We start from the raw sequence: 12,208 nt of genomic DNA, 5'->3' as shown, positions 1-12,208 counted from the left end.
AGTCTTCTAAATACTTAAAGATGCATACCTCTGTGTCCAGGAATTGATATAAGCAAATATTCTGAGAGTATGTTCCTTTCTGAGCTGCAGTCCATCACCACTTTCTATATCTGATACTGAAATAGAGTAGAAAAAATAATTTTTTAAATTATGAATAATGCTAAACCAGTATTAAAGCCAATGCTTGACCCAAAAAAATTTACAAATGCAAATATTTCAAATGATTGTTTGCGCTTTCATGAAAGAAAATAAATCTTGGTTTAATGACTATTTGAGCTTAAGAAGAGATTTTTTTTTTTTTTTTATGGTGACACTGGTTAACAAAATCCAGTTTTAGGTGTAATATATTTATTTACACACACACACACACACACACACACACAACATTGTGTGTTCACTGCCCATAGTTAGATTTCTGTCACCACATATTTGACCCCTTTTATCCCATCTACCTCCCCGCTCCCTCCCTACCCTCTGGTAACCACTAGTCTGTTGACCATGAAGAAGAGATTTTTAACAGTTCTAATTCTTAGCAGGAGAAAAAGACACTTTGCAGTTATTCTGGTATTGTCTCTCAACTTCAAATCCACCCTTCTCTTCTATGCTTTGGGACTCTGGGACTGGGACTCTGCAAACTACATTTTTTATTTTCAGCTGGTTTCCTGTTAAGATCTTCCTCCAGTGCCTACACAGCACTAGAAGACAATTGGAGAGCAGGAAAAAAAAGACTTGTTAGTTTGCTGTATCTGAAAGCATCACTCATCAGCAGTACTCATTAGAGGCTCCAGTTATAAAAACCTCTCGTGGTACCCTTCTCTCAGAGGTATCAGCAGTGGCCAGGCAGCATCCTTCCCTGAAGTCCCAGATTCCTTCACAGGTCCCACCTCTAAGCAATTACATTCTAACCCTCTTTGTTTTCCCAGACTCAGGGGAGAATGGATGTTTCCTGCTGCTGCTATCATTATCATTATCATTATCATCATCATCATCATCATCATCACCATCACTATCTCTCTGGGTGTCCTTCAGGTTCCCTCTTTGCTCTTTAAGCCTTTTAACATCTGGGTAATTAGTTCTCTTTATTCAATTCCCTCTTCAATTCCCTAATCGGACCCTGACTGACATACTGGCATTTTGCATATGCTATGTACTACTATGAAAGGAATCTAAAGTTAAATCTAGAAAAGAAACTGTTTGAAGAAATACAGTTGGCTAAAAATCCAAAAAAGTCTTTTAATGTAAAATATTTGATTGTACAAAATCAGGGATCAGCAAAATTTTCTATAAAGGGCCAGAAAGGGAATATTTTAGGCTCTGCAAGCCATAGTCTCTTTCACAATGAGGCAACTCCAATATTGTATCTTTAAAGTCCAACAAGATAATATTGCCCATAGCATTTAAATCTTCACTGTGTCTAGAAGTCATAATATATACACTCATTTAATACTTGTTGAGCACGCTATATACATACTAAGTAGTAGAGAGACAATGGTGAATAAAATAGCAACAATCCCCATATCTCATGAAACTTTAGTTATGAAAAAGATAAAAAGAGGTAAATAAAAATATTCATACATATTGTGATAAACGCCAAGAAGAAACCAAGTAGGGTACTGTGTACCAAATAATAAGTATAACCCACCTTAGAATGGGGAGTCAGGAAGAGATTCTCTAAAGAGGTGATTTTTAAGCAAAGACTGGTATGTTAAGAATTCAGACATTAAAAAAGAGAAAGAGATTAAAGCATTCTAGGTAAAAAAAGTTCATGTTTAAAGAGAATCCACAGGATGATGGTGAAGAAAGATCAAAGGATGATCACTGTGCACAAACTCCAAGAACCCTAGTTCAGATAGGACCAAGAGATTAAAGGGTTCTAGATAAGATGGTTCTGAGGTAGAGGGACAAACCATATAGTTTATATTTGATTAAAATGCCAGTTTTACTCTTTTAGAGAAATTATAATAAATGCAGACAGAAACTTGACACATGCATACAAACTTGGCAACTACTAAATATAAGAATGAAAGAAATTATATAAGTCAAGAAATACAACAACAGTATACTACCTGGCTTAGCAGTGAACAGTATTTACATAGTCCTAATAACATAAATACACATTACTAGTTCGAAAACATTTGGAAAGGCATGGCAAGGGTAAAAAGGCTAATCTTCCTTTCATAAGAGTAAGTCAATAGACCAATAGACTTTCCAATAGGAGGAAGTCAACAGTTGAAATTATGTATCAAGAAATAACAATATGATCATTTAGACCAGGGTCCCCAACCCCCAGGCAACAGACCATTACTAGTCCACGGACCAATAATCAGTCCGTGGCCTGTTAGGAACTAGGCCTCACAGGTGAGGAGAGGACGAGGAAGTAAAGCTTCATCTGTATTTGCAGCCACTCCCCAGCACTGCCATCACCACCTCAGCTCAACCTCAGATCATCAGGCATTAGATTCTCATAAGAGCACCACCAGTTCCTGGTGTCAAAAAGGTTGGAGACCTCTGATTTAGACAAAGGAAGGTAAAAGCTGCAGTGGCAGGGGGCGGAAATCAGTACAACAGAAAGTGATTACCTCTAGGAAAGAAAAAGTGAGGCTACAGCAAAAGACTGCTGTTTTTTGTTCTAAGCCTCACAAAACTATTTGACTTTTTAAACAAGGCACATATATTTAATAAAAATTAAAACAAAACAAAAAAGGAAGAGGGTCCATTATCCAGAAGTTAATTCTTATGAACATTCAAACTATACCATTTCAAACTGGCATTAAAGAAAAGTTTAACTATCAACCATTTGTATTTTATTCCTGAGTAGTTTGCAAAAAAACATTTTAAGACAAAATTTTAAAAGCTGGAAAGGAACTTTTTTAAAAAAATAAGAAAAGACTAGTAGAGTGATAGAGGAAGAACCCAAACTGAGATGAGTAAAATAAAAAGTACTATCCAACAGAATGTAAATATTGTTGATTAGAATGTAAATAGGTAATGAGGTTAATAAACTAAATCTCTATATAACAAAATGTTTAATATTCAAATCCAAAATGATCAGTGAAAAAGTTGTAAAAGGACAGTATATAATTTGCTAACTTTTAACACACAAAAAATGTGTTGTTATAATTACATTACAAAGATGTCATTACACAAATTCAAACATACATTACAAATAATATACATCCACATCAACAGAATTGTTACATCTGGGGGAAAGGACAAAGAAATAGGAGGAAGTACTTTTTAGCTGTATCAGTCAATTTTTATTTCTCTTTTTAAGAAGCCAATATAAAATGTTAACCGATTAAATTTGGTATGTACATGTATATCTTATCTTCAGGACTTTTTTTCTATAGGTGTCACCTATTTCATAATTTATTTTTCTAGTTAAATAGGTCAGATTCAATATATCATTTTATCTTCACTCTCTCCCAAAATTCCACTAAAACAAGAGAAAACAAAACAGAGACAAAAACAAATTGTGGCAGAAAATATCTGATTTAAACCACAGCAAGCTAAAAATATAGGTTGATACTGGGGAAAAGAAGGAGGCTAATTTTGTCCCATGAAACCTCAGAAAGGCTCAAGAATTGGAAACACTGAGTACCTCTGAAAACAAGAATACAGGTGGAGCTAAAATTAAAGTCTTATTAAGAAGCAGACACCTGCTCTATTCCCCCTTCCCTGGCACATGTGTGTAAGCACATGTGTGTACATGCACACACACAATCTCCAAAAGAGTTTCCTCTCTGGAGATACAGAATCAGAGATTCGGTTTTCACAAAATCAGGCTGCTGAAAGTATGTAAATGTCTCTATACAGGCATTTCCTAATATGTCATGTAAGCATTCTTGAGAAGCCTCATGGGATACAAAATCTTGCACTAAAGTATAATGAGGCTGACAATAAAACAAAGTTAGAAGCAGACTACTCAAAACCTATGAAATTTTATAACCAAGGCACTGAAAAAATCAGTTAACTAGTCTGATAAATGCTATGTTAAATCTGGCCTATTTAACTGGAAAAAATCAATTATGAAATAGGTCAGACCTATAGAAAAAAAAAACCCTAAAAGTAAGATACACGTGGACCTGCCAAATTTAATTGATGTTAACATTTTATATATTGGCTTCTTAATCCGTTTCTCGTTTGCCCTGAGAATACCGGCTGGCGGCGCTTGTGGCTGCAGCGTTTACCCCAAGATAACTCACGAAGTACAGTCCTAACCTCACCCCCAAAGTTTGCCACGAAATAGCTTGCTTTTATTATTATTTTTGCATCACTCTGGAATATCGATAGTCTTCGAAAACAAATGACATTATTCTATTTATAGCATTCTGTTTTTAGTAGTGGTATTTCCATTTACAAAATATAGCAATTCTCAATCACGGAGTATATCAAAGCCTAGAAAACATCGCATTCCTATGCGTAATGTTAAATTAACTCTGGCAGCAAGCTGTACTTTTTTCCACTAAACGGGAAAAGGGTTTAAAAAATAAATAAACATTGACTGATACAGCTAAAAAGTATCTGGTCTGATTTAAAATAAAATTTAAAAAACACTAGCATAGTTAAGTCTCTATTGGCATTTGTACTTAACCAGTGTCAAACTTCAGCGTTAAACTATGAGGTCCATGCTTCAGCTCGATAAAACGGTGTCGGAGGGTATTCAATTCTAATAAAAATCATTTCTCAAAAAATTAAAGATCAGATACAATCATTCTCATGAATCCATCATTTTAATAACTCTTGCACCAACTTGACCTTCTCCACATAGCTTTACAATGCAGATAACATAGGGGTCCTTGAAGGCAATTCACTATTGCCTACCAGTCACTATATACACAGCAAAAGGCATTTCTGAGGATTGGCAGTTTTGTCACTGTTTCTTCAGACATTCCATTATCTTAATATCTTTCTTCTATTTACCAATTGTGTATGAGCTTAATTTTTTTTTTTTTTTTTTTTTTAATAAAGCACACCTTGTCCTAGATCAGACTATATACACTTAACATTGAGACTTACAGCACTCTTCCCCTACTCTGCTCTAGAAATGCTGGAAGTCCAAGTAGGAGGTTGGAAGATTCCTCTCTGGTAGTACTGACTAGACCAACAGGGATTACAAAAATTCTAGCCAGGGAGAGAAGGAAAAGTCGCAAGACAAAAGTATATACCAAATAAATTGGTAACAAGATAATAGCACCTGAGGCCCTGGAAACCAAAGATACTACTGCCCATTAGGAAGAAGACCCTGACAACAAAACCTAGCAACCATGACAGAATAATATAGTGGGGTTAGATAAGGCAATTACTAAAAACAAGCTCTTGGTCTATATAATTTCAGCAAGAAGAAATCGCAGTACATAATACCAGTTTTCCTTTCCCAGCCTAAAAATAGGGAACAGACAGCTGAAATGATCACATCTTTCTCTAACATAAGACATAAACGGCATATATTTGAGGGAAAAACATATGTGTGGTCAGGCACCTATCCCCCGCTGGGGTCCAAGTGACAGCCTAACTGTTTAAACTTAATCCATTAAAACTACCTCATAACCAGAAAGGGGAGGGAAGGACATCTTATCAGAGATAGACAACAGAGCTCTCCAGACACCATACTCAATAGTGAAATACTGAAAGCTTCTCCTAAGATCAGGACCAAGAAAAAGCCAATTTCACAACTTCTATTCAACATAATACTGGAAGTTCTAGCTAGAGCAATTAGGCAAGAAGAAATTAGAAAGAACTAAATTCTATCTGTTCACAGATGGCATGATCTTATCTGTAGAAAACTCTAAAGAGTTCACAAAAAAACTATTAGAATAAATGAATTCAGTAAGGTAGCAGGACACAAGTCAACACACAAAAATATACTGCATCCCTCCTCACCCCCTGTCACAAGAAAATATCCCTTTATTTATCAAGGTCCTTATCCTGCCCCTTCCCTAAGAGCTCAAATATTGTTTAAGAAGCCCCAACTGCACAGGTTTTCAGTGATTCAGAATGCTCTACTGATTTTCCTTTAAGAAAAGATTAAATACACTCTTGTTGTGCCCCCTTTCTCCCTCACAACTCCTGCCTGTATTTGTATGGAGCCCTAATCCCCAGAACCACACTGTTGAGATGGACACACTGTCTATAAATCCCAGGGTAACGTCTCATGATGCAGACTTCAGGTTGCTCTGCATAAAATGCAAAATAAATGTTTTTATTAACGATGAAAAGAAAATCTATTGCATTTCTATATACTATCAATGAACAATTTGAAAAGGAAATTAAGAATACAATTCTATTTACACTAGCATCAAAAAGAATAAAAGACAGGAATAAACTTAATTAAGAAGGCAAAAGACTCATACACTGAAAACTACACAAAACTGAAAGAAATTAGATGCAAATAAAGAAATCTCATAGCCATCAATTGAAAACTTAACAATGTTAAACGTCAATACTGCCCTACTGCCCAAAGTGATCTACGGAGTCAATACAATCCCTATCAAAATCTCAACAATGTTTTTTGCAAAAATAGAAAATTACGCTCTTAAATTCACCATGGAATTTCAAGGGATCTCGAATAACCAAAAGAACCTTGAAAAAGAACAAAGTTGAAGGATTCACACTTTGTGATTTCCAAACTAAGTACACAAATCAAAACTACAGTGAAATACTACTTCACACCCATTCGATGGTTATTCTTTAAAAATATGTATATAAAGTAAGTGCAGGTGAAAATGGAACCCTTGTGCACTGTTGGTGGGAATGTAAAATGGTACAACTACCATAGAAAACAGTACAGCAGTTTCCCAAAAACCTAAAAATAGAATTACCTTATGATTCAGCAATCCTACTTTTAGGCACATATATTAAAAAGAATTGAAAGCAGGAACTCAAACAGATATGAGTACACCTATGTTCATAACAGCTTTATTCTCAATAGGCTACAGGAAGAAGCAACCCAAATGTCCATCAACAAATAAAATGTGGTATATACATACAAAAGAAATATTAATCAGCCTTTAAAAGGAAATCCTATCACTTGGTACAACACGGATGAACCTTGAGGACATTATGCTAAGTAAATAAGGCAGTCACAAAAAAATACTGAATGATTCTACTTAAATAAAATATCTTAAGTAGTGAAATTCACAGAAATAGAAAGTAGAATGGTGGTTGTCAGGGTCAGGCAAGAGGAGGGGGCACAGAAAAATGGGGAGTTGTTTAATGGGTAGAAATTTTTGGTTTTCAAGTTGAAAAAGTTCCGGAGATTTGTTGCACAACAAAATGAATATTCTTAATACTACTGAACTATACACTTAAAATGGTTAAAATGGTAAATTGTTCCATTTTTTACAATTTAAAAAAATTTTAATTAAGCAATCTAAGTGCTCATCAATAGATTGGATAAAGAAGATGTAGTACATATATACAATGGAATATTACTCAGCCGCTTAAAAAAATGAAACCTTACCATTTGCAATGACATGGACGAACCTAGAGGACATTACGTTAAGTAAAATAAATCAGAGAAAAACAAATGCTATATGATTTCACATATATATGGAATCTAAAGGACAAAATAAATGAACAAACGAAATGGAAACGGATTCAAAGATACAGAGAACAAGCTGGTGATTGTCAGATGGAAGGAGAGTTGGGGGAATGGGTAAAAAAAGGTGAAGGAATTAGGAAGTACAAATTGGTAGTTACAGAAGTTACTGAGATATGAAGTACAGAATAGAGAATATAGTCGATAATACTGTAATAACTATGTGTGGTGGGTACTAATTGGGAGCTCACTTCATAAATGTCTCACCACTATGCTGTACACCTGAAACTAATACAATACTGAATGTCAACTGTAATTGCAAAAGAATTTCTTTAAAAAATTTTAATAAAAAAAGATAGAAAAGCCCATACTGCAGTTTAAAATAAGCCACTGATCTTTTTAAATCATCAGAGATCCATTAAAGTCCACAGTATAATAAATGAAGGGAAGAAAGAAGGGAGGCAGAGCAGGCAACTTCACCTGGAAATCCTCAACCTTTCCCTATATAGAATGAACTGTTTTCCAATCCTAAAGAGTCAACCAGCTTGACAGGGAAGAGGGCAAGTCAGGTGGGGGAACTGTCACATAGGTATAATCAAAGTAGTATTGGAAACATCAATGCTGGGCAGTACCCAAGAGTGCCAGAGATCCCATGACCCAAAAGGAAGAAAAGAAAATTCATTAACTAAAAGAAATATACCCACCTGACAATGAATGGGGTAGAGAGGTGGGAATGGGGTGACAAAGGTTCGCTTTGAAGGTTAAAAAAAGAAAATGCTCATAAAAATGATCAGAAATGGATAGTATGAAAACATGTACAACCCCAAGAAGAAACACTGAGAAGATGGGAGGTATAACCCAGAGGTCTCATAAGAAACCTTGCTATGGTAGCTATGACCCAGATCTTACTCCAAGCAGAGAGTGAGTATTCTCATATACAATATCATAACTCATTTGAAGAAAAATCCATTACCACTGATCAGGCCAAAGGTGAACACAACCTCATATACTTCAGGTCCAGAGAATTCCTTCCCTCAACTCTTAGAAGCCCATAAGAAAGGCACTTTCAGCAAAGTCTCAAAAAAACATGAACTACAAGAAGCTGGGCCCTAACAAGAACACTAGCCAGCATCAAGTTTAGGCACTAAGGCCAACACAGGTGTCTGAAATAGTAGAAATAAGTACAAACAGCTCCAGGTACTGGCCAGCACTTCTGGCCTGAGTTGTTCCTTGGGTATACAAAACCTGCTCGACTAACGTGATTTTAAAACCACTAATGCACATTCACCAATCTTTTGTTATAAGGCTTTTTCTTACAGTTTTGATCCACTGACTAGAGTCCTGCATTTTATCTGATACTGGAAAAAAAAAAAAAAAAAAGAAGTACCCTGTCTCCTATCATTTCCATTCCAGCTTTCTATTATACTGGTTTGAACATTTACTCAATTTTCAGAGCAATATAAATACAAAACACTTTCTAGATTTCTTAAAATTTCCCAATCTTTCTGGCATAACCACACCTAATTCAAGAGAACTTTTTTTATACAACTCATCATCAATTCTTTCCAACTTTTTTTTTAATCTAAAGAGCTAGACGAAAACAAATCCTTGTAAAGGGGTGAAGAAAGTTTCCTAAAACTAGTAGCAACTAAACTGAAAAAAGTTAGGAAAAAGGAAAGCAAGAAGAATAGTGGGAAAAAAATAGGATGGAAGGGCAATGACACAGATGCCTGAAGGGGATGAAATCCTAGTCAAAAGGATCATCATGTGCAAAGGTTCAGAGAATTAAAAGAGAAAGCTATTATATTCCGGATAATGGCTAAATAAGGAAATGAAGAGGTAAAATAAAGCTGTTAAGCCAATATATCTAAGGCTTGACTCAATAATTAATACAAGATGCAGTCAGAAAATTCTATACACAATCAAAAACCATAAACACTTTAAAATCTACTGCCTTGAAGGTGGTGTTAAATAATCTACTACTAGACCTGGGTTTACGAACACATTAAAAATGCAAATCAAAGGCCCAAAATAAAAAAAAATAATAAGCCAATTAAGAAAGGTATTATACAGTTATAAATTTGAGTGAACTCTTGTCAGACAAAATTTAACTTTTTATATCTTAACTATATTATTCTTTTCTAACTTTGAAATTTGTGATAAAAAGCTTTAGTAAAAGCTTCAGAGAAAAGAAAAGACTAATACCTAGAATACCTAAAACTGAGAGGCAGACTTCTGATCAAAGCAATAAAATCTTGTTGTTAAAATAATAGCCTATCTAGAATTTTATACACAGGGAAACCTCAAAAGGAATGGTGAAATAAAATTTTAAACAAATATATATGCTTACGATGACAGACCATGAATGGAAAGAAAAAAACAGATGAGGTGCCTCTGAAAAGAAAAAAGGGGAGGAGGAGCGAAAGGGAAAGGAAAAGAAATCCAGGAGCAAGAAGAAAGGTAAAAAATGATAAAGGAAAAAAGAAACATGTAGATAAATCTAAACAAAAAAACTAATGACAATTTAACAAAATAAAATATGTATTAGTTTGGGAACTTTTAAGGTCAATCGAAATATAGTACTAGATAAGTACTAGACATGGAAGATGGCAGATATAAAGACTGGCATTCTGAATGTTCTGAATTAATATGTTTAATCATAGAAAATGTTTAAATTGTAGACAAAAACAACAAAAAAGAAGACTTCAAAGAAACTACAAACTAGGCAGTCTTTGCAACAGGGAAATCTCTGAGTTCAAAGAGATTAAGGAAAAAAAAACGTAAGGAAAAAACAGGCCAAAAAAAAGAAAAAAAATGATACACACATGGTTTCAACTTACCACCGAAATGCTATTTTTCTTTTATCAGGTTTGCAAAACATTTAAATAACACCTAGTATGGGTAAACTCAAGGAAAAAAACAGGTACTTACATACAACACTGAAAACAATATAATACCTATCAAAATTAAAAATACAATGATCCTCTGAGTAATTATTCTTTTAAGCATCTTTTTCCTACACACTTTTTCTCATCCAAAATAACATGCATTGATATTCAAGATATTCTTCATATAGCAGAAGACTGGAAATAATCTAAATGTCTATCAATATATGATAAGTTAAATAGATCCTAACAATGAAACTATGCATCAGAAATCGATGCTCTATAAATTTGTATGAAATAATCCACAAAAAGTGAATAAAGGCAAAAACATTATTCTTAATCATATGATTTTAAAATGATTCTCAAAATAAAAAATTGATCAAACAAATGTTAAAATTTTGAACAACTAAGCTCACTGCTTGAAAACAAGTAAATAAAAGGGAGAAATCTGACATTTATCCTGCTTTCCTGTACTAACGGTAATTCAAAGTAACTAAGCAGGTAATAAAAGAAAATTTCTCCTCCTACAGATATCCAACTAATAAAGAAAACTGATAGGATTAGAATATCATCATTTTAACCTGTACTTAGAAAAATACAATCTTCCTAGACTGAATCAAGAAGATCTGGAAAATTTAATAGACCGATCAGCAGTATGGAAATTGAAACGATCATCTAAAACTTACCAAAAGGTAAAAGTCCAGGACCAGATGTCTTCATCAGTAAATTCTACCAAACATTCAAAGAAGATTTAATACCTATTCTCCTCAAACTCTTCCAAAAAATTGAAGAAGAGGCAATACTTCCCATTTTATGAGGCCAATATTACTCTGATACCAAAACTTGGTAAGGATAACACAAAAAAAGAAAACTACAGACCAATATCTCTCATGAACACAGATGCAAAAATCCTAAATAAGATAACAGTGAACCAAATATAGCAACATATTAAGATTATACACCAGGATCAAGTGGGCTTCATCCCAGAAGCACAGGGATGGTTCACCATACGCAAATCAATTAATGTGATACATCACATAACCAAATTAAAAAATAAGAATCATATGACCACATCAACAGATGCAGAAAAAGCCTTCAACAAGATACAGCATCCATTTATGATCAAAACACTTAACAAAACTGGTATAGAAGGAAGGTACCTTAATATAATAAAGGCCAAATATGACGAACCCTCAGCCAACATTAAACTTAATGGTAAAAAACTAAAAATCTTCCTTCTAAGATCAGGAACAAGGCAAGGCTGTCCACTATCATTACTCTTCTTCAATATGACATTGAACATCCTAGCAAGAGCAACCTGACAAGAGAAAGATATAAAAGGCATCCGAATATGAAACGAAGAAGTCAAACTGTCATTATTTGCTGATTACATGATTCTCTATATAGAAAATCCTAAAGACTTCACAAGAACACTACTAGCAAAAATAATCCAATATAGTAAAATCTCTGGATACAAAATCAGCATTCAAAAATTCATAGCATTCCTATACTCTAACAACGAAGTGTCAGAAAAAAGAAGTTGAAAAAATAATCGCTTTTGCAATTGCAGCAAAAAAGAATAAAATACCTAGGAATAAATTTAAAGAAACGTGAAGAACCCATATAATGAAACTATTAAAAGAAATCGAAGAAGATACAAAGAAATGGAAAGATATTCCGTGTTCTTGGATCAACATAGTTAAAATGACCATATTACCTAAAGCATCACACAGATTTAATGCAATCCCCATCAAAATCCCATCAGCATTTTTTTATTTGAACA

At 34.1% G+C, this 12,208-nt stretch overlaps 1 protein-coding gene across 1 annotated transcript in view; it reads right to left on the bottom strand.

The window, feature by feature from the left end:
• USP34 (ubiquitin specific peptidase 34) overlaps positions 1 to 12,208 on the bottom strand; it is a 202,965-nt gene that overhangs the window by 174,346 nt on the left and 16,411 nt on the right. Inside the window, exon 2 of the mRNA XM_015587514.2 lies at positions 29 to 116. Within this exon, the coding sequence (XP_015443000.2) occupies positions 29 to 116 (88 nt within the window). The remainder of the gene's footprint in view (positions 1 to 28; positions 117 to 12,208) is intronic.

The sequence above is a fragment of the Pteropus alecto genome, unplaced genomic scaffold (assembly GCF_000325575.1).
Source record: "Pteropus alecto unplaced genomic scaffold, ASM32557v1 scaffold131, whole genome shotgun sequence".
Classification (NCBI taxonomy): Eukaryota; Metazoa; Chordata; class Mammalia; order Chiroptera; family Pteropodidae; genus Pteropus; species Pteropus alecto.
Note: the sequence above shows the minus strand (reverse complement) of the source record. Positions and strands in the feature narration are given on the sequence as shown.